This window comes from Musca domestica, unplaced genomic scaffold, assembly GCF_030504385.1.
Source record: "Musca domestica strain aabys unplaced genomic scaffold, Musca_domestica.polishedcontigs.V.1.1 6, whole genome shotgun sequence".
Classification (NCBI taxonomy): domain Eukaryota; kingdom Metazoa; phylum Arthropoda; class Insecta; order Diptera; family Muscidae; genus Musca; species Musca domestica.
The window spans coordinates 16,010,661-16,038,130 of record NW_026712363.1 but is presented as its reverse complement, the minus strand read 5'-3'; the positions used below and the strand labels follow the sequence as shown (position 1 = coordinate 16,038,130).

The following is a 27,470-nucleotide window of genomic DNA, read 5'->3' as shown; positions in this document are numbered from 1 at the left end:
TTTTGGTTTGTTTTGTTTTGGGTTTTATTTGATTTCTTTGCTTTTCGTTTCTTTTCGAACTTTCTCTCCTTTTTCTTCTTCTTCTTCTTCCTTTTTGTCTCTTCTATTGCCACATTTTTTCTTAACGCAGAGATGTGTGCAGATATTGAAATCACAACGTCAAATCAGTATGACGGTACGATCACCACCCACGCTTAACTCAACGGCGCCGCTGCACGGCTTTGGGCCACCCTCTCGAGATCCCATGTACGCTTCAATGGCTCCCCTGCTCACACAACCGACAGCACTGCCACCGGGTGCCGCCATCGGAGCAACTGGTTCGTTGCCATATCGACAAACATGTTCCTGGATGGATAGACACGGGAGACCTGCCTCACCGCCCATGGAGTATGGCGGCCGAAGAAGTGATCGAAGGGATAGGTAAAGACGCTAGGAGCTCTAATGAGAATCATGATATATAATCCGATTTCTTTTTTTTTTAGAATACGTTGTGTTGAGTTATTAATAGAACCCGGCCAGTCACTGGGTCTAATGATACGCGGCGGTGTGGAATATGGCCTGGGTATATTTGTGACGGGTGTCGACAAGGACAGTGTGGCCGATCGTGCCGGCCTCATGGTGGGCGATGAAATATTAGAAGTCAATGGCCAGTCCTTTCAAGATGTTACCCATGACGAGGCTGTTAGCCAGCTGAAATACCACAAGCGTATGTCCTTGGTCATACGTGATGTGGGTAAAGTGCCACATTCCTGTACCTCCATTGAAATGGAGCCATATGATGCTTACAGTCCCACGGGGACAAGGTATGGCCACGAAATATGAAAATAATTTCGACAAATGGAATTAAATTCATTTTCCTTTTTTTCAGAGCCCGTCGAAAAGGTCAAATCACCGCCATGGTAGAAGAGAAAGCCCGCTCACTTCTGCCTCGACATCATTTTGCAAGTCTTTCGTATTATATTGCCGAATATACTGCGAGAGCAATGACCATAGATGCCTTTGTAGCCGTCTTATTAGAAATGTTAGATACATATGAAAAGGTAAGTGAGAGGATCTAATAGCCATTAATCCAGCAAAAAATGCCTTTAGAGATCGCACAAATAATTCAAACAATAATTAGTTGATAGAGAATTACTTATTTCGTGTGATTCGTAATGACACGTTTTGCTGGGATAAATATCTAATCTCTTTAAAAAAAAATATCATTAATTCCTCTCTTTGTCTCTCTCTCTCTCTCACTTGTTTCGATTTCGTTTGTCTCCGTAGCATACACTAGTGACGGAAATCCGTGAACTTATATTCCCTGAGGATCGCACACGATATGATGAACTAGTATATCGTAGAGAGCGCGATCCTTACAGTGGCGAACGATTAAGGGTAAGTAAAATTCATACCATTTTGCATACATACAAATCTATGTGAGAAATTTGCAATATTCTGAAGAAATGTAAATCCTTAGAGTGCTTATACCCTCTACACGAAGGCGTAAAGTACTTTAATAAATTAGAAAGTATTTTTCGGCAGCCCAACAAATATATGCTCTCAATGTACCTTTGGAACACTTATTTTATCTATACGAACCAAATGATTTGGGCTAAGTGGTGGAAATTTTTATCGTTTAACGGGGAGCTACTAGAAGGAATGTAATGATATTGGGAATATGGGAATATTACAATGTATGATATTTGGACTTCAACGGACCCCACTTCCTTCTGAGCTTGTGTTCGGAGGTCCCAGAATGTGTGGACCTATTTCGTTTATAAATTTAGAATTGAACTATGCCTGATCCAAATGTTACGATGAAGCAAGGTTTTGCTTTGGTTCCAAAATTATGATCATTTATTCTTGTAGTTGTTTTAACAATAATATACAGGGTGAGATAAAACAAGTAAAAAAGTTGTAGGTTTGGCCGGGCCGAACTTTGAATACGTGGAGGGTACAAATTTATCAAAAAAATTTTCAAAAAAATAAAATCCGTTAAAAATTCTGTTGAAATCTTAAAAATATGTAGCCATATATTGGGGTCTATACGACGACGTGGGCCTGCATAGGCAACTTTTATCACAAGCTATTACAATATTCAAATGCGAAACTTGAAAAAAATCTGTTTATAATGTAACTAAAATCATCAAAATGCCGAATATAGGGAGGGGGTTATAAAACGTGGACTTGCACAGAAAGTTTTCTGTCATAGGTAAATAAATAATGTCGTAAATAATGTCTCTAAAATCATAAAAATACCCAATATCGGGAGGTACCGTTATATAGGGGCTATACCAAGACGAGCACCTGCACAGACAATTTTCTGTCATAAGCTGTAGTATTCATTACGAACTTCAAATACTAAATTTGAAATAGTTCCGGTAAATAATTTCTCTAAGATCATCAAAATAGCCAATATCGGGTGGTACCGTTATATAGGGGCTATACGAAGACATGGCCCATTTTCAATATCAAAAGTCCTGCAGACATAAAAAAAGTCCTGCAGACAAAAAAATTTGAGTAAAATTTTATCAACCTACTTCATTTCGTTCGGAAGCTAGAGTGATTTCCATTGACGGATAGACGGACATTGATAAATCGACATAGAATTTTATGCTGATCAAGAATATATATACTTTGACAAACTTAATAAATGACAAACTTAATATACCCTCCATACTAAGGTGGATGGTATAAAAACCAAATTCGGCAGTTCAACACCTTCGGCCAAGTGAAGCAACTTTTTAGCTCTTTTGCGGCTATTTTATTTCTGTTGCGGTGTAAGTTATTGCACTTTTTCGAATTTCAATGGATTTACCCCGAGCTCTTTTTTGAATATTTGCCGAATGGATTATGTTCAGCTCACAAGGCATTTTTCGGCCACTGCTACGCGGGCTACGCTACTAGTATCACGGTAACGAGCGATGGTACGAGACACAAAAGATTTATTCACATTTAAATGCCGGAGTTCCTTAGAAATAATCCCACTTGTATTTCTTTTTCCGAATTTCACGTGACATTGGGGTCCAACATTTCAAACTCGACCGGAGAGTAGTTAGTATGGCATTTTGACTGCATGAAACACCTCTGATATATCTAGTACAGGCAATACTGTTCTATGAGCCATCATGTTCTAGTTTTGTCCTCGACGAATAGGTTCGATTATGACGTATATCCATGTAAATGATTCGTAAGTGGATTGCTTCAACAAGTGATGGGGAGGAGTAGATCCTCAAGAGTCTTCCCTACTGGCGACAAAAGCGAGTTCGGCCCGTATCACTCGCTTTTCCTGGCATCCATGTTAATTGACTCGAATCCACATCTTGCCAGTTTATCAGGATCAGGAACCCAACCGAATTTGATGACCAACTTGAATTTTTCCAATGCCTTCCTAGTTTTAAAGCTTCTACAAAGTTCATGGTAAATTAATTTAGTGTTCTCAGACCACCTGACTATGGACTTATATAGTCATATATTCAGTTAAGTTCAGTGTTTCTGTTAGCCATCAGATGTATAGCCTTTTTGATCTCAAAGTCTTCTGCATGGAAGACGCTTTAGTAATTGTTAAGTTTGAATTAGTTGCTTTTGTTAAGGCTATCCCAATCTGTCAATCTGTCAGTATGAACAACTGTAGAGAGATGTGTTGTTACGGTTCAGAAGTCGCCATGAAGTACATGGATGTCTAGTGGCTCAAAGTTTAAACATGGTGATATATAATCACTAGCTTTAACCCCGCTTCCTATACATTCCACACATCCTAAAATCGCAGCGTGTCCAAACGGTTGACTGCGCCATTGTCTCCGATCTCTAAGTCTCAGGGCGCACCAGAGGGTCTATGTCTCTATAAGTAGATTTAAAGTACTTATGAGAAATAGGGTGTCCAGTGCAGCATGAGGTGTGTGCTTCCGATGGAAGGTGGTGGCACCATCGCCCACAAAACTTGCCTGCTTCACGAAAACCAGCTATTGCATTGAAGTATACAACTTTTGATTCCTCGTTTTTACAGTAGATTACCTTAACTCTTTTGTACAGGGTAGCACTGCCAAACTGCATTATTCGAGTATTCCCTTCTCCAAGAAAGACTGTCCCCCTTAGAGGGTCTTCGATAAAAAAGCCACCGAATTTGGTTATTTCAACTTCCGATTCGGCGTTTTCGATGAGTGCTAAAGGTAGGTGAACCGGTTAGATGATCTGAGAAAGACTGAGGTTTAGTGGTTGACTTGTGGACCCTTCCCCGCTTGGGGGGCTAGGTGCCGACTTGGGTACATCCTTTTTGCTGATGGCCGGAGTGGAAGCCTCAGTTGGTGCCAAAAAGCCTTTGGATGTGGCTCGGCAGTGGAACATCCTCTGTGTGCGTGAAGAGATATCGGTGTCCTTAAGAACCATAGATGCAGTGTTCGTCCCCATGTCCACTTTCTTTGGCAAGAGCCTTAACCGCCACGGGGATTGCACTTGATTCCGTTGTTATTAAGACAATGGGAGCGAACTATCATAAAACGCGAAATTAACATCCGATACCTTTTAATCACGGCTGATCTCAATATTTTTTATCAATACAAGATCTGTTATAAATATGGTAGAGATTAGACCATTTCTATTTCTACCATTCCCACATATGGTTCAAAGAAGGCGAAATAAGTTTTACAACTTCCTAAATTTAAATATTTCATTCCTGAGATAAATATAGAATTTATGATTTCGTATAAAATTTGATATAAATTCTCGATGTTCTTGTAATTTTGCCCATACTAATATTTATACCCTACCAAACTATGTGTTGGGGGTATTATAAGTTTGATTAGGCTCAGAAGGGCTAGGCCTATTGTTTTCAAAGATGTCCGCAATATATTTAGGGTTTGAAATGGACTAACAACTAAAAATGTTCCTGATTTTGCAGTCGTTATAAAGGTCATAAATAGAATGAACCACTATTTCAGTCTGAAAAATACCAACATTACTTACAGGCGATATCCGAAAAAAATTCATTGTCGAATATAGCCAAATATTGTAGACAAGAAAATCATATAGATGAGTCTAAATTTGGAGATACAGTGTGGCCTTTTACTTTTGGAGATGATCGCAAAATATTAGGGGTTTAAATGAATCAAAAACAGAAAAAAATCCTGATCACACAATTGAAGCCATTCGACGCGCCTGAGAAGACCGTTAAGGACTGCGAAGAAGTCTAGCATTTTGGATGAGTATTGAATTATATTTAGCTGTAAAATGGACCACAACAACTAACAGCACTACGGTGTGCGTAAATATTGGGGAAATGTCCTTGGTCAAAACGCTAAGGCTATTATCTGGGCAGTGCACCGTGACATAATTTCAAAAGCGAAATCTTCCAAAATGGATTTGGACTTAAGAGGGCTTCTAACATGTTGTAGTGTTGTAGGGTATCACACGGCTATATCCTTTGCTTACTTCTTTTATCTGTATTAGATGAAGTATGAAAATGGTATACTTCGTGTGATATTTTTAGAAATATATTTTCCAAAAATTATCACATATCTCATATAAAGTGAAGGAAGCAAACAATATAGCCAAACCTGGCACGACGCAATATTTATATCATATTTATTTAGATCAGATACAAAATGGACAATATTGGACCAATCCTTTGGAGCCTATTTCATAGAGGGTCAACAGAAGTCAGAATATATTTAAATATTCGAATAATGGCTGAGGGTATACATCTAAAGGCGAAACCAAATGATACTTTTTAACTTGTTTTTTATTTGTTTATTTATATCGGTGTTTGGTTAAATCTAAAGATAATACAAAACAAAACATGAGCTTTAGAACATGCATATTTATTTATTTATTTTTATTTATTTATTTATTTATTTTTTTTTTTTTTGGCAATCCGACTGATATTTTTGTCTTATGTCTAAAATATGTTATATTTTATAAATATTGTATTCCCATTATTAATAATAGAATATACATATAACTTCTGTGTAACCATTTCTCCATTTGCTTCCATTTTAATGCCGATTTCTTTTCTATATTTCAGCGTAAAGGAGAAAGTGCGCGTGATTTGCCGGTAAGCTTTTTAGAAGATTTATTCTACGACACAGACACTACATACTATTAGAGTTGCGTTATGACAAATTATAACAAATAAATAAAAACAAACTAACAAAGAACTCATTAGTTAAGCAGAAAACCAGAAAAAACGACAATTAACAATCAAGCAATGCAATAAACTAACAAAACTTTACTGCAATATCAAATATATCTATACATATATATATACATAACCCAGCAAACCATATTCTGTCTGAATGCAAATTATACGCAATAATAACAAAACAAAACAAATAACTATTCCAGTCCAACAAAAAATAACCAACTAATAAAATTTCCCCTCAAGAATATCTATTAACTTAAAATTAAATAAATTACTAATAATTAAATAAAAATACTTTATGAAATGCTTATTCAAATAATTTATTATTAAAACAAAACAAAAAAAAAAAAAAACAAGAACAAAATACAACAAAAAATATTTATTAAATAAAACGTCGCATGTTGAATGTGTAAAACAGAAAGTACACAGAAAAATCAAAAACTAACGGTATTTTTAATTTTTATGATTTTGTTTTTTCTAATTCTACTGTTGTTGGGAAGAATTTTTTATTTAATTTTATTATTTTTTTTTTTTTCAACGAAAATAAGCCATTAACGATTAAATTCATTTGTGTAAAATTTTATATTTATGGTTTAGTTTTTGTTATTCTATTTTTGTCGTCGTTGTTGTTGTTCTTTCTCATTTATTATTTTTAACTAATACCACTAATGTTGTTGCTGTTGTTGTAAATGTGTTGTCATAACGAACATAAAAAATAATTATTTATGTAGTTTAATATATTTATTAATAACCATTAAGAATATAACAAAAAAAAAGAAACAACCAAACTACTCAACTAATAAACATACAACAATAAACACACTCAATTATACAATGAAGACAATAATTTATTGTTTTGCAAAAAAAACCCAGAGAATAATGAACCACACAATGTAGAACACATTCGAACACACACTCTCCAAAATACTAACAACTATTTTATCCAATACTATTATTATTATTATGGTCGAATACGTTTATAACGACAAAAAGCAAATTAAAAAAATATATATTCAAAGCTTTACAAAAAATTAATAATTCCGTCCTACATTTTTTGGATATGCTACTTTTTAAATAACCGTATTCGATTATAGAATTAACGCAGAGAAAGAGTTCTTAACCATTTCATTGGGACCAATTTTCGTTAGATTTTGTGCACCAACACAGCATTGCGAATTTCGAAAGCCCTTGTTTTAAAAGGGACTCGTTGATAAGGAGACGCACCATGTGCGGCTAAACTAATTTTTAAGCCATTTAAAATCGTAAATCAATAGAAGATTGTGGTAGATATCTCTAAAATACGTATAAAAGGTGGTCAACGAACGAATTTTCAAATTTTCAAAAAATAAAATCCTTAAACAATTCTGTTACAATTTTAAAAACACCGCAGATAGTAGTTATATTGGGGTGTATACGACGTGACCTACAAAGGCATTGTTTGTCATAAGCCATTACCATATTCAAATTCGAAACTTGAAATAAACGGTGAATAATATAGCTAAAATCATCAAAATATCGTATATAGGGAGGTACTGTTATATGGGGGCTATACGAAGACGTGGACCTGCACGGAGAATTTTCTGTCATAGGCTGTAGCATCCATTACGAACTTCAAATACAACATCTCAAACAATTTCGGTGGGCATTGTACCTAAACTCGTCAAAATACCGAATATTGGGAGATACTTATATATGGGGCCTAAACGAAGACCTGGGCCTGCATAGAGAATTTTCTGTCATCGACTGTATTTCCCATTACGAACTCTAAATACGTAATTTCAAAAATTCCGGTGAATAATGACGCTAAAATCATCAAAATGCAGAATATCGGGAAATACCATAATATAAGGGCTATGCCAAAACGTGGACCTGCACAGACAATTTTCTGTCATAGGCTGTAATATCCATTACGAACTTCAAATACAAAATTTGAAACAGTTCCGGTGATAATGTCGCTAAAATAATCCAAATACCGAATATCGAGAGGTACCCTTATATGCGGGCTATACAAAGACGTGGATCTGCACAGACAACTTTCTATCATATGCTGTAGTATCCTTTACGAACGTGGGCCTACATGGCCCATTGTCACTACCAAAAGTCCTGTAGACGTAATATACATTTGAGTAGGTAGTAGTAGGTAGAGTAATTTCCACAGACTGATAGACGGACGGACATCACTAAATCTACATAGAATTTAAGGTGATCAAGAATATACAGGGTGAGATAAAAAAACTGCAACAAAGTCAAACGGCATAATTTTTACATTTTTTTTAATTGTATTGAATGAAAACAAAAAATCTGGAAGTATGTTCTTCAATTCGGGGAAGATCGATTCAGATATAGCTATATCTCTCAATATCCGATTTGAGTAAAATGCACTTCACAACAATGATATTTGGAACCAGATATCTGATACAGCTCAAAAATACATCAGGCAAATTTTTTGAGATCGGTCCGGATTTGTATATACATTTACTTTTTTTTAAATTTCATTGAATGAAAGCAAAAAATGTCGGAAATAGCATCAAATTTTAGGTTAAGTTTAGATTTGTTCGAATTTGTCACCTCTGCCACGAATTATGGCCTTTAAACGGTCAATGAAACCGTCACACGCTGCCCGAATTTTACTCTGCGGTATTTTGGCCCATTCCCGGCGATGCGCTTGCTTGAGGTGATCGACACTTTGGTATTTTTTAGAGCCCACCTTGCTTTCCAAAATACTCCAGACACAATAGTCCAGCGGATTGGTATCCGGAGATTTTGGTGGCCAAATGTAACGAGGAACCTCTTTTTGTAAGCATTCTTGAGTGGTGCGTACTGAGTGCGATGGTGCTGAGTCCTGTTGGAATGTCCAAGGTCTGCGGCCAAAATGTTTACGAGCCCAAAGCTTTAATACACCCTCCAGAATATTTTCGCGATAATATTCGGCATTTATTCTGATGCCACGATCGATTAATACGAGCGGAGAGCGACCATCGGCTGTTATGGCGGCCCACACCATTACCAGGTGCACATTTTCAGCTGACCTCTTTGGCAAGTAAACACGATCATTTTGTTTGTTTACAAACTGCTGGACAACGAATATTTTATCATCGGAGAAAATCAAATTCTTTAGTTCTTTTGAGTCTATTTTCTTTCTGTCGCGGTGTAAGTTCTTGCAGTTTTTGGAATTTCAATGGCTTCACCGCGAGCTCATTTTTCAATATTTTCCGAATGGAATATTTCGATATGTTCAGCTCACGAGCTATATTTCGGCCACTGCGACGCGGATTTCGATCAATTCACTTCTTTACTTTTCGAACCATTTCTGTTGATGTTGCTGTTTTCTTCCGTCCACTTTCTTGACGTCGGGCTACGCTACCAGTAACACCGTTACGAGCGATGGTTCGAGACACAAAAGATTTATTCACATTTAAATGGTGGAGTGCTCTAACGACAGCCACTTGTGGTTTTCCAGCCAAATATAAAGAAATCACACTATCACGCTTGAATTCCATCACGAAAAACTGGAAAATTTGAATCTGGAAAATTCTCTTCAAAATGCTTTTGTAAGCATCTAGAAAATATAATGAGCTGTCACTGAATGACAGCAGTCTGAAGTTGGGTGCAATTTCTTCATCTCGCCCTCATGTTTACTATGAGCCAAATATGTAGTCTTTTGGAGATGAATTAGAGCTCATAAAATATAAATAAACTGATTTGATATTTAAGTTTTCCCAATGCTGTAGCATGTACTCGTACTTTTGATACGATTTTCCGTAATATGCATTTTATAGCAATGGTACCCAGTACTGCCCAGTTCTATTTCCATAAATTTTGGCGGAACATAAATTCTGATATGGCTCCAATGTATAGAGTGAATTTGAGCTATTATTTATTTGGCAACACTGGTTTAAACAGCTCACGCACGTTCGTGTTTTGTCAGACATTCTCAGATGGTCCATAATTTAACCACGAATCGTCCTACACAACGCATTAATTATCCAAGTTCTCTGTAAAGAAAATTTCATCGTTTGCTCATTTTTGGCCCAAAAGGGTACTTATATAAGCAGAATTGTCAATTTTGGAATGAAGATAAGCCTGAAGAATTGCAGAAACTACCAACGCATACTATTATATGCTGGTGGCATTATTAGACCGTACTTCATCTAAGATGCTGCAAAACGTAACATAACTTAGAATGATGAGCGCTACCGTGAGATATTATCTCTCCAATTTTTTTGCCCAAAATGCAAAAGCTTGTCAAGGATGGCATGCGGTTTCAACTACACCGTGCCACATACCATACAGCACGCGTAAAAAAGGGCTTGTTGAGGGGCTAGTTCTGTGAACATTTTACTTCACGTTCGCACGTGTCCAGGTTTGTGTGATTTAACGTCTTTTGACTACTTGTTGTGGGGCTATGTTAAAGCTCATTTTTCAATATTTCAATACATGAGGCCGATTGAATTGACGCATTGGAAGATAACATTAAAGTACTTATTCCTGAGATACCGGCTCAAATGTTGAAAAGAGTTTTCAAAATTGAAGTAAGCAGATGGACGGTTTGAGGCGGTCAATATTTTCCTGAGTTGCATTTTTTAACTTCCTACAGTCTGTAAAAACATTAACTTTAAGAGGTACTTAGTGTGGAAGCTTGTTTGCTGTGTTGGTAGTCTACTCAATATGGTTAAGAACTCTCTCTCTCTCTCTATTTTTCTTTCGTAGATATAAAGACTATAGGCAGAAACTCTCATAAAAATACAATATTTTGGAAATATCCTGAAAGTGTATGGAGATTTTGAAAACAAATAACTCTATAATTAATAATCTCCATAATACGCTTCCAGAGTATTTTATTTCCACATAAATATACTAAAAGACTCGAAGTGTAGAGTTGAAATTGCATGCTTCTACTATGAGAATATCTAACATTACACAGATACTATTTTACTACTATTACTATTAAAAATCTACAATTGCTATTACACTTATTCCACTAATTTTTGTGTTAACTTTTCTCAAAATAAAGTCTTAATATTATTTAAACAAAAACAAAAAATATAGACTCTACTCGTTTGAAACACACACGTTTTTGTTTGTATTTTGTTTAGATAGTTTTCGTTTCGTTTTGATTTTGAAGTTTTGTTCTATGAGTTGTGTATTTTGTGGTTCAAGTTGAAATATTTAAAAGTTTGACGTTTTGTTTTTTATGTAAATTTTTGTGTGAGTATAGGTTTCAACAAAACATAAACCGAATGTCAATTTTTAACAAAATTTAAAGTTTTATTTTCAGTTTATCTGTCATTGCATTAAATCGATTTCATGATTTTTTTTATTCTATGGCATAGTTTGTTATTGGTATCCTGAGATTGAAATTTCTTAGAGAAGTAGGTTAGTCTATTAACGCATCCTGTAGTTGGAATCTCGGTTAATTTTTGTCATTAAATTAAATTGCAATATTATGGGGCTAATCAATGTGCATCCATTATTAAGTCTGGGGGATTACCTGGCGAACTGTTGGTACTCTCCACATTAAAGAAGAAAACATTTTAAAATAACAGCGCCGAGTTTCAGTATTTCAGCATTTGCCCTACAATCCCCTAAGTATTTAAAATTTCAGGTAGTTTTTGAGATTAAATCATTCAAAGTTCTAAATACCTTTAAAATGTTGTTCTTTAATAATAGTTATTTTCTAGAATGATTGCTATGCTCTGCGAACACAAAATATCCTTTACAGCTAATTTGCTGAAACAAGTGGCCAAAACAACTAAGATGTCTTAAAACGTGCGATACCATTGCATAGGTGAATGCTTCATACGAAGTAGCCGTACCCTCTGAGACCCACAATATAGCTCATTGTAAACTGTGGTTAAACCCTTTAAAATACTTAAATCTGGGTTTACATTACCCTTCAGATGGAGCTTGTAGTATAATTTCAGAACTCCATCAAAATTCAGTATTATGATTTCAGATAATAGAAGCAATGTATCTATGATTTCTTAACCCAATCGCCGCGACCGTATCATATATTTTCACCTTCTTAGACCCACTCTATGTACGGAATCATAAGGTACCACATCCGGTGGGTTATGTGTATTTTCATTAAGGGAAACAGCGGCCAAATTTTATGGACGGGAAACGGGAAACGTTAAACAAAAAATCGAAAACATATTTCTCCGCAACGAGTGGGTTAATCTTGTGGGATAATGGCAGCAATATTAAATTGTCATTAGAACAAGTTAAAGAGTATCAGTATTGGCGACAGATTGATACTCCCAGCCTTTATCCGTTTATTCAAATATATATTTCTAAATGTTTTATTATTCCAAATTTTGACCCTCTGAAAGCGCTACCAATGGAGTAGAACAATATTTCCCATTACTCATATGACCTTAGTCTGATATAATCATTGGAAGTGACAGCTTTTTAAAAATGCTCAACTTTTTCGAAAAGTGGCCAAATAGTAAGGGTCAATATACCTTAAATACACAATTTTTGAAGAAAATCTCTTATTTATTTCGCATAATAAGGGGTATAATAATTCAAATTTTTAAAAAGTGGGAAAGTTACCAGTTCATATTCAGGTCGGATCTCTTATTGGTAAAAATAATATATACAAGATTTGAGGAAAATCGTTGTCACACTTCGCATGTTATATGAGTTATAATTATTCAAAATTTTACCCTTTGTTGAGAGGTACTCGAAAGAGAGGATCGATATATTATATCTCCATAGTTTATACAAAATATCGATCCGTTGCGAGTGAGGTATCAGAAGGAAAATTTCGTTCCATCCGTTCCTCATACCTGATCTTGTGTTGGTAGAAATCTTGGGATTGTGAAATTTGTAATATTTTGTAATAGTTATAATTATGACAAATGTTGACCCGTTGTGGGAGAGGTATTAGAAGGTGTAAGTCGGTATGTCCCATTTTTATACCCTATCTTGTAATGGTTAAAATATTGGGATGTGCGAAATTCAAGGTAAATCTGATGCATTTTATAAGCGTATTAGATATAAGCGCATTAGATATATCCCATCTTCACATCAAATCTTGTTTTGGAAAAAGTACCGGGATGTGCGGAATTTGAAGAGAATCTGCATTAAATTTCGCATTTTATGACCGTTTTAGATATTCGAAATTTGGACCCTTTGTGGGGGAGGTACTAAAAGGAAATGCAAATATCACGATTTTGCAAAGTTTGAACAAAATCAGATTATCCGTTCTCTTCCTATGCGGTAAATTATTTATATAAAAATGTCGACCTTTTGTGGGGGAGGTACCAGAAAGAGTGGACAGATATTTCCCATCTCCCAACTCGATTCAAGTTTGACAATAATATTACGATGTATCAAGCTTGGAACAAGTCGGATACTCCCTTCGAGAGTTATTGTGCGCACCAGCCAGTCGGACGGACGGACGTCGCTAGATCGACTCCAAATGTCCTGAAACTCGAAACTTTTTAATGTAATAATATTTCCATTCTATTCGAGTTAGAGTTATACCAATCGAACTAACTAGTTCCTTATTGAGTTCCGTGGACTCCGGCCGTTTGTACGAACACTCTGCATATGAGTGGTATGAAATTTATGAAATCACTATGAATTAGATTGAAACAGCTCGAATTTTTTCAGTACTAATTATAATTATTTTATTCCGAATGGGGTAAAAACTTTAACCTTCATAAATCTAAATCACGAAAACCGAATAAAATTCGCGAATGAGATTAATGAGGTCCGTTGTTCTAGTCTTATAGATCCAGGAGAAGTCAATAGATAGAATAGATTATCAGGATTTTTTTAACCAAATTTTCAATATTTTCCAACGGAATTGGCTATAATTAGTTAGTTGTAATTCAGTTTTTACGCAATTTATCGAGGAATTATCAACAAAATAACAAAACCTACTTAGTTTCCGAAATAAGAAAAAATGTTCGACTTAATTGTGAGTTACTCTCACAACTTTTAATATTTCACATGTTATGTTTGGGTTACGATAATCTGGTTCTAACTCCAGGTTCAAAAACCAGATGTCTTCTGGAGTGAGTGAAGTATGTTTTGCCGGGTAATTGAAAATGTGCAGCATATTGTGTGGGCCAGTATCCCATCGTGCCCAATAAAAATTGAGTCGGCTGCACCATTCTGAACGCAATTGCCCCGAAACTACCCTGGTTTGTCTAGGCAGCCGATGTTCTTCAGCTGCAACGGATTGGGGTGGACTCCGAGGACGGCATTCTTACTGTAATTGTTGATAGCTTCTGTGACTGCATCAATATGAATGTCACTCACACCTCTCTGGAGGTTTCTTTCTAGATCATGTATGTCCTTCATGACACGGCTAGGTGAGAGAGTTTTATCCACCATACAATGGTTTGGATGATGATTAAATCTCCCTCTGCCTTCACATTAAGCTTTGGTCTCATCTCCATAGGCCATGTGGTAAAGAGGGTTAATTTAGTGTCTTACAGAAGCCTCGGTTGAAATTGCAGCTTCGAAAGTATCACTAAGTCCTGTATTGCATCTAATTGAAGTTGTTACTGTGCCGCGGCTTTGGTCATTTTGATCACGTAACCAACCAATCTGGGACCATCAGTAGTGGATCTGTTGCTAAGTCCTTCATTAAAATCTCATCATAATTTTACATCCAAATATCCTTTTCTAAAGCGAATACAAAAATACATTTTATATCAAAATTATTTCACTGTTGACAAGATTGATTATTACTTGAAATTTCCTCTTTTTATATTTACTGATTTGTTGTTAGCATGTTAGAAATAATGCCATTAGACCTCATACACTTAATGTTCACTTATGGTCTAATTCGGTGAATACTGACATATTTTCAAATGTGTCCATTATTTTCAAATGGCCATTCAGTCTGGTCGAGCTTTACACCTTTTCCAGAAAAAGTGTTAGATTTTCATTCCAGTCATCTTTGTTATTCTTTGTACAGGTTGTAATTATACTGTTGTTTAAATGTACCATTCACCCCACTTCGTATTTGGCTGCTTTAATAAAATATATCATATATAGTAGGTCGATGAGAGCCATTACAGATATAGATCTACGATTTATTCTCAGAAAAACGATAATACAAAGTGTTGGGCGCCATTATTTATTTATGTTTTTTTTTTGCTGTTTCACTACATATGAGGTTGGGTTACATTTAATACGAACTAAAATGTTAGAATATCACTGAAATATTTGGTTTTTTTTCTTCATATCGGAATGAAAAAACATTTTCATTTATTTCAGTTATGCCATAGAAAAGAAAATTTTAAATATAAACCAAAAAATATTAATAATGAAAAATTTCCTTGTAATCCCGTTCGACAACAATCACACAACACCATAGACAATTAAATTACGTACATAAATATTTGCATAATTTATTAAAGAGTTGGACAACACCATCATAAATAATTTAAATGCATTTCACCATTTAACCATAGATTTATCTATCATTCACCAAACTTAATATGCCTTCACTGTTCCACATCACTTTCCAACCACCCACCCTAAAAAAATAACCAAACAATTCGAAATGTATCAAAGAAATTCCTCCCAAAAGTATGCACCACTTTTTCACCTTCAATATCAATAAGACAAGCGTTGATCAAAACAACACACACACACACACTCTCTCACGCCCACATTTCTTCTTTGCAACTGTGTAGAGTAGCAAAATTTTTGAGGTTATGCAAACTAATACTAAACCATGTTGTGTTGTGTACCCATCATACACAGGTAACCGATATTGATCTGGAAGTAAGTGCGGCAACCGGAAGAAGTCCCTCGTCGGACTCGGGGCTGGGAATGACCGTGACGGAAAATAAAAATCGGTACTCTCTTTTCTACACTTATTTTTGAGAATTGTGACAATATTTATTTTTTGTAAAAAAACAATAAAATTTTCACGACTTTTGGACTTGGTATCTGTGTTGAACATTTGTAATAATATTTTGAATTTTTTCCGTCCCTCCCTCCCGCCTTTGTTCTCTTGTGACCGCTAAGAATAATGCAACGTTTGCCCTATCGACCCATGTCAGCTGAACCGATACTGCATCGCTCATACAATCATCCGACACCATTACCGCCGCCACCCAATTCAGGGGCAGCGGCCGCAATCAACGCCTCATCGAACAGGTCAAATAATAATTTCTTGCACCCCCATAATCATCTACCACATCACGTCTATAATAGCCATCATTCGTCACTGCGGCAATTGGGGGGTGCAGCATGGTCGCGTCTAACCGGATCATCGCAATCATCGTCGACATCGCGAATCATGGGACCAACCTACATTAGTAGCAGTACCACTCATAATACGCCACACAAGCAGCAGCATGATGGCAGCAGCATGGGGGCGGCCGTAAATCAGAATTATCTAGACAATCAGCAACTTCATCATCATCAGGTGATCATCACACATATAAATATAAATATATTTGAACTATATTCTCTCACTATATCTCTGTTTGTAACTCTCTTTAACACATAAGTACTGATTTTCCGGATACAAACAGAAAGAGATTTGTATTTAGGCTTTTTCAACTGCTAATAATTGGTTTCACCTGAGAAAGCTTTACAAAAAGCTTGTGCACTGTAAACAAACAAGGCTTTTTTCTCTTTACACTTTTGCTTTCTCTTTTCCTCTCAATATTTCTCACCTGCCGTTTTATTCTAATAATATTCTCAATTCTTACTCACCACTGCTAATTGCTCTCTTTTTTTTCGAAATAAAATAACTAATTCGCTCTTTTTCATTAACTGTACTACTCTCCCTTTGCTTTTCTGCAAAATCACTTCTTTTGATATTTCTACGTAAATTTTTCCTAAGAAATTCTCTCAGTTTTTGCACAAAACTAATCCTTCAATTAAAAATATAACAAAAAAAAATTGACATTCGAGGTTCTCAGTTGGGTTCTAAGTTCGAACCTTAATTTTTGAATTAATATCTGTCGAATTTGAATTTTGTTCTTCAAACGTAAATTGGGTTGTCACAGTGTGTCGTGTATTTCACAAAAGGGTGTGAATAAATATTGCAAAGATTTTTTTTTTGTGATTCAACAAAGGGTGTATGTAAATGGTGTGATTGATAATTAATGTGTAATAATTATTATTATTTGTTTTTAATATTTTTTTTATTCTTTTTTTTAATATGGCAGAGGGTTAGCCAATTTTCTGTATCTATCCGTGTATAATTTTTTGATGTTATTCTTTGGTTTATTTGTTGGTGTATTGGTCGTTAGTATTTTCTTTCAGTGTATCTACATGTCTATACTTACTTACTTACATACATAAATAATTGATGTGTTCATTGTTCATATTATCAGTACAAAAACAAAAAAAAAAAAAAACAAAAAGAAACGATTAATTGGCCATGTTGTAAATTACATTAATCTGTATCTGTAATTGTGTTGTAAAAAAACATGTACCATGTATAAATTTAAGGCAAAGCCGTAGGCAAAATGTACGAAACCTTTGAATGGATGGAAAAGTTTTCCTTGAAATGCTTTAACATTTAAGATTTGTATTTAAAAATGTTAACAACAAATTTGATTTATATTCTTTTTAATGTATTGAAATATTTGATAAGGGAAGGGGACCTAACATTTTGGACAAGAGCAGGGCCAGTTTTAATTACAAAAGGTGACTTTAGGTCTGTCTGATTACTTTTCCTTCAAGAATTGTTCTGCAAAACTGCAAGGAATTAGCAGCAATGTTTGTGCTATAAATCAAGTAAAAATGCGATTTGGTACACTCACCCATTAAGAAGTGACACTTTTGAAGATATTGCTGACATTTAGCATTCGAGCGGTTTATATTAGAAATTAAAAAAATGGAGCAAAAATAGCGATACCAAGTGCTACCGTTATATGGGTCTATAGGGAAACGTGAACCTACTTTGGCTATTAGCTGTCATAAAAGTTGTGAATTTCAAGTATCAACTTTTAAACCATTCCTTTAGAAATGTGATTAAAATTTTCAAAATACCGAATATCGGGCAGTGCCGTTTAATGTGGACTATACGAAGACACGGATATAGTTATACGATTTTTTTCAAAGGATTAGTAAAAAAGTTAAAAGTATCGGCCGACAGATGTATACCCTCAGCCAATGTTCGATTATTTAAAAAAATTTTGGCTTCTGTTGTGATTATTCAAATTGTTGACGCTCTATGAAGCTAGTTCCGAAGAAAACCAGTTTAAGCCCGTTTTTTTCATGGAGCCAGTTTTGGCCGTTTCAAATGATATATATATCCTCTCAACCCATATGGCTGAGGGTATAGAAAGTCAAATTTAAATTCGTTCTCACAATTCGTGTTAGACTTGTTTATACCCTCCACGACCACCACCGTATATCCCCCACATAACGGCACTTTCCGATATTCGGTATTATTATGATTTTATACACATTTTCAATGGAATTGTCTAAAAATCCACACATGGAGTTCCTTGTGAGTACTTTATCCCCCAGAAGAGAATTATTTATATAGGTCCACGATATCGTATGGCCCCCATACAACGGTACCCCCCGATATTCGGTATTTTTATAATTTGAGCCAAGTTTTTCAATGGAATATAGCGCCCATATAACAGAACCCCAATATATTCGCTATTTTCATTCCACCGGAATTATTTCAAATTTCGTATATAAAGTTCGGAACCGTTACTACAGCCTATGACACAAATTACTTATGCAGTACCACGTCTTCGTATAGCCCCCATATAGCGGTTTTCATCCGAGCGGTATTATTTGACAGAATTGTTTCAAGTTTCTTCCAAATGTTGAAGGTTATAAAAAGTTCCCGGCCGAACTTAGAATCTTTTTTTATGTTAGTGCTCAAAATGCACAATTTGTTCACATTGACAATTATTTTAATAAAGGCTTCAAAGGTTTTACATATTATTCCAATATTTTTTTCTTTTTCTGAAGTCTTCAAAATCTTTCATTTTGAAATTTACCTAAGAAAATGTTAATAAAACCATTGGACAATGGACCCTCATCCAATTTTCCTTTCCAAAACTATTTCAAAGTCTCCATATGGAAACCCTAGAAACCAAGGGTGACCTCAGTATCAAATTTCAGAATTTCATCTCTAATTCTTCACCCATTACCAAATTTAATACAATAGTACAATTATAGTTCGCATTTTCAAAACCACCTCCATATTTCAGTTCCAGATACCAAGCCCTATCCCTTCAGCCAATTTCAAATTTAGTCAGTACTTTTCGTACAAATATAGTACAGTAACCATCAGTAATCTAAATATAAAATTTCAGTATATTATCTCTATCGCTTTACCCAATACCAAATATAGTACCGTTTCCAAAACTTATGTCCAAAACATATTCCAAAGTTTAGATTTCCACACTATCTGTTCAGCCAATACCAAATGGTACTAAATATATTTTCGTGCACTATATATTTTAGCACACATTTTCAAAACCACCCACCTGAAGGTTGGAATTTTCAAAAACCTTTTCATGCTGCTATCCTGCACTCCATCTGAAAGACAACAAAGTCACTGTGTGTTAACTGATAATAAAGAATTTGAAAATGTCCACACACAAAGATAGCAATGCAGTCACTAGGTAGCATAAAGAAATGCTCTCTCCAGCAAACAACCCTCTGTGTTCATTGATAAGATGCATTGAAGTAGGCTAAGTTAGATTAGTGCAAATAGCTATTAAGAAATAAATATTGAGAAATTAATCGCAGCGTGAAAGTTGTTCTTTCATTTTCAAATAAACACCATCAGTGACTCTCACTTTAAATTTCTAGCTCATTCCGTTTGTCCAATCCAAAAAACAGTCTTATCACACGACAAGCAAAACTTCACGATTCGTGCAAAATTTTATGATTCTATCCTTAGCCGTTTCGCCTGGGCGTTGATTATCAGTCAGTTGTTTAACTACTGCTTAAATGTGTATATAAGACTTCAACGACTCAAAAATTATTTGATTGTATTCCATCAAGAATAAGGTTTAAAGCCTGTTTTATGGTAATAATAAAAAATTGTGTTCCCTTTATTCTACCCATAGGTTTATTCACTAACTATTTGGTATTCAAAAATTTCAAAATTTATTGGTTAACGATTATTTTTTGTGCCGATAGTTGGTAGCATACTTTCAGGCTCTTATTCTAATACAAGAATTATTATTATAACAATTATGCAATTTACAACAAATTTTTTGTAAGCATATAACCCCAAGGGATTGTAGAAATATTTAGTGAAATGATGTCTTATGATTTTCGGAATTTTTAGCATTCAGCCACAATTTCCAAAGAATGTGTTTGTTGCAAGGTATCTTGGGTTCTCGTCAAATGAACATTTACCTTAAAAACAAGTAAAACAACATTAAGTTCGGCCGGGCCAAACTTTTAATACCCTCCACCTTAGGGTAAAGGAAACATTAGAAGAAATGTGGCAAAAACCATCAAAATACCGAATATCGGGAGGTACCGTCATATGGGGGCTATATCAAATCATGGACCTATACATACAATGTTTCGCCAATGGGGCTAGAACCCATTATGACTACAAACCAATTTTCAGACAAATCCGTGAAAAAATGTGGTAAAAATCATCAAATTACCGAATTTCGGGAGGTACCCTTATATGGGGGCTATACCAAAACGTGGACCTATAATTACAATGACTCGCCATACGAACTAGAACTCATTATGACCAAAAAATACCAATTTTTAGACAAATCAGTGAAATAATGTGGCAAAAACCATCAAAATACCGAATATTGGGAGGTACCGTTATATGAGGGCTATACCAAATCATGGACCCATGCATGCAATGTTTCGCCACCGGAGCTGGAACCCATTATGACCAACAAATACCAATTTTTAGACAAATCCGTGAAAAAATGTGGCACAAAAATTAAAATACCGAATATCGGGAGGTACCTTTATATGGGGGCTATACCAAAACGTGGACCCATACATGCAATGTTTTTCCACACGCACAGGGACCCATTATGACCTACAAGTACCAATTTTCAAGCAAATCCGTGAAAAATATGGTTATATGGGGACTATAGCAGAACGTGGACCGATATATCTCATTTTCAATACCAACCATCCTAGACACAATACAAATAGCTCTGCTAAATTTTGGCGCTCTACGTCAAATAATGTGGGCTGTATCGTGATTTCAACAGACAGACAGACGGACTTCGTTAAATCGACTTAGAATTTTATGCTGATTATGAATATATATTCTTTATGGGGTCTACGACGAATATTTAAGGATGTTACAAACGGAATGACAAAGTTAGTATACCATCCTTTCCAAGGTGGATCGGGTCGACTTTTTAATGTTTGGAAGGATATTGACCCTGAAAGTGTCTGTATTAACATATTTTAAAATCTTAAAGTACTGACCACATCCTCCCCGAAAGATTAGAAGATCCTACCCAATTATCAAAAGTGAAGGAAGTAACCAATATATTCCAAACCTGGCACGCCACATTATTTATATCATATTTATTTAGGTCCGATACGAAATGGACATTATTGACTGGGTGGCATCGGAAAACAACATTCAAGAGTTTATTCGTGCCAAAATAAAACTAAGCGGGAGGACTTTTGATAAATACCATTTGGCTTAAAATGATATTCCAATTTTTATTATATTTTGTTGTCGATTGTGCCATAAATTCGTACTTCAGATCCCTGTGAAAATTACAACACATTATATAGAAATACAAAAAAGGTTTTCCTTTCGCCATGATATTTCAATGAATATTATAAATTTAAAAAATTGTGTGAAATCTATAAATCCACACGAATAGATTTATTTTAATATCCATGTCAATAAATTAAAAAAAAAAAATACTAAAGTAAATTGAAATCATAATTTCGTACACTTTGCCTGTGGCTGTAAGCAATCAAACAGGCCCTGCGAAAACTGTAAACAAATATCACATTACAAAATCATAAACAAATTCGAAAAAACAAACGCTATTGAAATTAACATTTTATCATTGAACAGAAGAAAAAATCAAAAATAAACAAACAAAAAAAAACATAACAAATTACATTTTCATCATTACGTTTGAGTTTCATTACGTTTCATTTCATTCTATTGTGTTTTTCTTTCCTTTTTCCTTTTTCTTATTGTGTAACCAAAAACAAAAATCGAAACAACCAAAAAAACATTTGTTTACCACTCATAAATGGATATTTTGTTTGAAAAATTGAATCAAATGATATGAAATGAAATATGAAATGAATGATGGTTGGTTGGTGTCCCTAGGAATACGGCTGTGATGACCATAGGTCCCGAAGATTGAGTGAAACCCATGTACCCCATACGGACTATGAGCAAGATGTGGTGAGTAGAACCCAAAAACAGATTTCTTTCTCAAAAACAACTTCTATTTTTGTTAACTCGTAAAGGCTTGTTAGGGTAAATCAATCCATCATTAATTGCCATTAACTAACTAACTTACCTTTACGCTCGAGGAAAAACAGAAAAATCCATGCAAATATTTATGTCGTTTGTTACCTTTTTTATTTATTTATATATTTTTGTTATTAGTTTAAAATAGTTAATACAAGTATCTATACATTTATGTGCTAGACTACAAAAGCAAACACTTAACAACTATAAGCAGGTAATATTTATGATTTTTTCAACATCATAATGTAGGTATATTTAAAAAAATTATTTATTCTATAAACTTAAGGGAAAATACTTTTGTTTTTTGTTTTCTTCTCTGCTGACGCCAAAAAAATGACAAGGTTTTAATATTATTTATGTATGTGTGTGGTTTGCCTACTTTTTCGTTTCGGAAAATCGATAATCATTACCGCCCTCCTGATAGGATCGGCTGTGAGCATTTGAATTGGAAGCCTCCACATCATCGTAATCACGTGGCGGTGTTGGTGGTCTGGCCATATTTGCATAGCCATTGCCGGAAACCGTTACACGTGGTTCAAATTTTGGTCGGGGAATACGAATTTGTTTGATTTCCGTTAAAAATGATTCCATTGTGAAGTGGGAGGGATGCCTTAATTACTGCAATAAAAGAAAGGAATTTCGATTAATAATTTTGTTTGGGTGTAAAAAAAGGATTTGAAATTAGCAAAAAATAAAATACTGTAAAAAAATATAATGTCAATAAAAATGTAATCAAGTCCTCATCGATGGGAAATTTTTGATATATGAACAGATCACTAAGCATGAAAATCATTTGAATGGTAGATCTTCTCTACATGAGTGATATACCAGAAGTTGTTAAAACCGCAAGTCAATCAACCCAAAATATAAAATTTAATTCCATATTTAAGCAAAGTGTGGACCATAAACAATAATTGGCTGAGGTTTAGTTTCATTTGATCTAACGGTACCTCCCGATATTCGGTATTTTGATTATTTCAGCAACATTATTCACCGGAATCGTTTCAAATTCCGTACTGGAAGATCCTAATGGATACCAAAACCTATGGCAAAAAATTTTGTATGCAGTTTTTTTGTATGCGGTTTTCATTTTAGTGATAGTTTTCAGAATTTTTCTTGAAAATTTTCAATTTCCTTCGAATTAAAAGTTCGGCCCGTCTGAAGTTAGCTGCTTTTCTACTTTTTTTTTTGAAGTTTACCGAGGATGATATTAGAAAAACTTTTGCACAATCGACCAACATCCAATTTTCCTGTCCAAAATAATTTAAACGTCTCCATATGTAAACCCTGGAAACCAACGATGACCTCAATATCAAATTTCAGAACATCATCTGTATCCCCTCAAACAATACAAAATTTATTAACCTTTAAAAATTCTATCCAAAATAATCTATATTTCTCTAACGTAGGCAACAACCGTGACGGAAATTTGATACTATTTAGTACTTTTCGTACAATTATAGTAAGTATTTGCGGAACCGCCACAAGATCTCAACACCAGATGCAAACAGAGACCTCAATGTCAAATTTGAGGATGTAAATTTTAGTACCATTTAGTAATTTTCGTACAATTATAGTAAATTCTCAATTCTAGATATCAATATTATCTAAATATCAAATTTTAGAAATTTATCTCTGCCCCCTCAAACATGACCAAATTAAGTACTATTTACTACTTTTCATAAATTTTCCAAAACGACTTTCATATCTCAATTCCAGATACCAACAGAGATCTCAATGTCAAATTTAAGGATTCCAGCTCTATTCCTTCACCCGATAACAAATTAAGTACCATTTAGCACTTTTCGTACAAATATAGAACACATTTCCAAACCATCGCCAAATCTTAAACCCAGATGCCATTAGTAATTTTAATTTCAAAGTGATGAGATACAGACAAAAAATATAGTATCATTAAGTACTTTTCGTACAATTGTAGTACACATTTCCGAAATCACCTCCATATGTCCAGAATATACATGAATAGCGACCCTAATCTGTTTACCCAATACAAAACTGTACCAAATATAGTACTATTTTCGTACAGTCATAATATGATCGAAACCACATCCATATCTCAATTACAGATACCAAAAGAGACCTCAATATCAAATTTGAGAATTCCTACTCTATTCCTTCACCCAATACCAAATTTCGTACCATTCAGTACTTTTTGTGCGGATATAAGACGCATTTAAAGCCACCGCCGAATCTTAAACGCAGATACAACCACAAATAATCTTTATTCCTTCACCCAATACAATTTTGGTACCATTCAGTCCGTTTCGTACAATAATAGTACACATTTCCGAAACCAGTTCCAATTGTGCAGGCAACGCATGAATGGTGACCCTAAAACAAAATTTCAGAATTTAAGCTCTACTCCTTCCTCCAATACCAATTATTGTACTATTCAGTATTTTTCGTACAATTTTAGTACAATCCAAATCAATTACAGATACCTACAGAGACCTCAATATCAAATTTGAGGTTCCCTGCTCTATTCCTTCACCCAATCCCGAATTTCGTACTATTCAGTATTTTTCGTACAAATATGGGACAAATTTCTTAACAACCAAAATGCCACAGTAATCCAAATTTTAAATTTTGGAATTTTGTCTCTATTCAATTACCTAATACCAAATATAGTATAATTCAGTCCTTTTCGTTTAATTTCCGAAACCGAAGCGGCACTAATACGAAATTTATATTTCAAGAACTATCTGTTCACCAAATATCAAATATGGTACAATTTAATACTCTTCGTACATTTATAATACGCATTTTGAAAACCACCTCCATTATTCAATCCCAGATACCAACAGTGACATCAATATCAAATTTCAGCCCTATTCCGTTACCCAGAAAAAATTTGGTACTATTTTCGTATAATTATAGTTCAAATTTCCAAAACCATCTTCATAACTTAAAGACAGACACCAGCACAGGCATCAGGATTTCATTCCTCCAATACCAAATCGTACCAAATTTAGTACCACTTGGTAATTTTTGTACACATTTCCAAATACAACTTTAATTCTCAAATGTACCATCAAGTTTCAGTCGTTTGGTTGGTGGTTAATTCTCAGTCAGTCACTTATTTCACAACTCTTTAAAATGTATATAGAAGATCATAATTTTCGTTTTCGCCTTCGGAACACTGTGCAATGTCAAGAACAGATTAGTTGGATAACATCTGCATAACCTTCATTTGGTTGTGACCATCAAAAAAAGAAAGACAAATGAAAAGAAAAATAAACAATAGTTTGTTTTTTTCTGTTTTGAAATTTGAAACCAAACTTTCGACATGAAAATCTAGAATGTTTTCTTTCATTTTCTGGCCATTGTCACAGTTTATTTCCCATGGTTCTTTTTTGTGTTGATGTTGTGTCCAGTTGTTGTGGTTGTTGTTGTTTGAAAATGGCCTTTGTTGTCAATTGCAGCAAATGCCGTCTTGGTTTATTACTCAAGAAAGAGTTTTCTCTTTTTTTTAAGCTACTGATTTATTCTGGATTTATTTTGGCCAGAGAAATTTTCAAGGGTGTTAAATGAAACAAGTACAAAAAGCTGTAAGTTCGGCCGGGTCGAACTTTGAATACCCTCCACCATTTGGTACAGATTTGACAATTTTCAAAAAAATAAAATCCGTTAAAAAATTCTGTTAAAATTTTAAAAATACCGAATGTATATTAGGGTATATACGACGACGTGGACCTGCATAGGCAACTTTTGTCACAAGCTATTACAATATTCAAATGCGAAACTTGAAAAAAAAAATTGTTTATAATGTAGCTAAAATCTTAAAATAGCGAATATAGGGAGCTACCATGGGGGTTATAAAATGTGGACCTGCACAGACAATTTTCGGGCATAGGCTGTAATATCCATTACGAACTTCAAATATTAAGTTTGAAATAGTTCCGGTAAATAACGTCTCTTAAATCATCAAAATACCGCATATCGGGAGGTACCGTTATATGGGGACTATACGAAGGTCGGATACATGACCCATTTTTAATACCAAAAGTCCTACAGACATAATACACATTTGAGTAAAATTTTATCAACCTACATTATTTCGTTCGGAAGCTAGATCGATTTCCACAGACGGACAGGCGGTCGGTTAAATCGACATAGAATGTTATGCTGATCAAGAATATATATACTTTATGGGGTCTAAAATGTATATTTCGACTTGTTACAAACGGAATGACAAACTTAATATAACCTCCATACTATGGTGGAGGATATAAAAAGCGAAATAAGATAAATTCGGCCAGCTACCTTGAGGCACTCATGCATTTATTTAATTCGCAAACGAATTCATAACTTTTGATAACAATAATTGCCCCTCGATTTGGGCTTCATTAATCTCGTCGTGTCATTAATCAAATCGAATCGAATTCTCATATCTCTCTCTCTCTCTCTCTCTCAGTGTTCAATGACATTTCTTTAATTGTTTCCATGATGTTTCGCTTTATTGCCAGTGATGGCATATTGTTGTTGTTGTCGTTGTTGTTGATTTGCAAAACTTCGTAGCATTGCTACGAACAAAACCTAAGAGTTTCAGCTACTGCCGACAACCACTGCCATCAATTAATCAATGTTGAAGTATTAATTACATTTCGATTTGTTGTGTATCTGCCATTGGCAGATATCTTTGAAATGTGACACTTAAACAAAAATAATAACATTGCGGTTTAATTAGCATCAACAATATTGAAAGAGATATGTGTGTACGTATGTATGTAGATGAACAATTTCCACAGCCAGATTGTATGGCATGCAATCGATGTTGAAATAAGTTATTGAACCTAATGTGTGATGTGGATATTGTATTACCAAAATTTAAATGAAATGATTTCATTGAAGCAGCACTCACTTTCAAAAGATATATGAACGAAAGCCTTCTCTAAAGCTGAATTTAATCTACTGATGGGGGAA

General features: G+C 34.6%; 1 protein-coding gene across 2 annotated transcripts in view; it reads left to right on the top strand.

Moving 5' to 3' along the window:
* The window catches only part of LOC101890035 (disks large homolog 5), a 221,072-nt gene extending 198,537 nt beyond the window's left edge, over positions 1-22,535 (top strand). Inside the window, exons 7-12 of one of the 2 annotated variants that reach the window (XM_059129329.1) lie at positions 131-420; positions 483-803; positions 869-1,040; positions 1,267-1,377; positions 6,002-6,031; positions 22,380-22,535. In XM_059129329.1, coding sequence (XP_058985312.1) covers positions 131-420; positions 483-803; positions 869-1,040; positions 1,267-1,377; positions 6,002-6,031; positions 22,380-22,520 — 1,065 coding nt within the window. In that variant the 3' untranslated portion in view covers positions 22,521-22,535. Of the gene's footprint in view, positions 1-130; positions 421-482; positions 804-868; positions 1,041-1,266; positions 1,378-6,001; positions 6,622-22,379 lie in introns of those variants that run through there. The other variant, XM_059129331.1, reaches the window with a different exon arrangement.
* Positions 22,536-27,470: the final 4,935 nt, after the last annotated feature.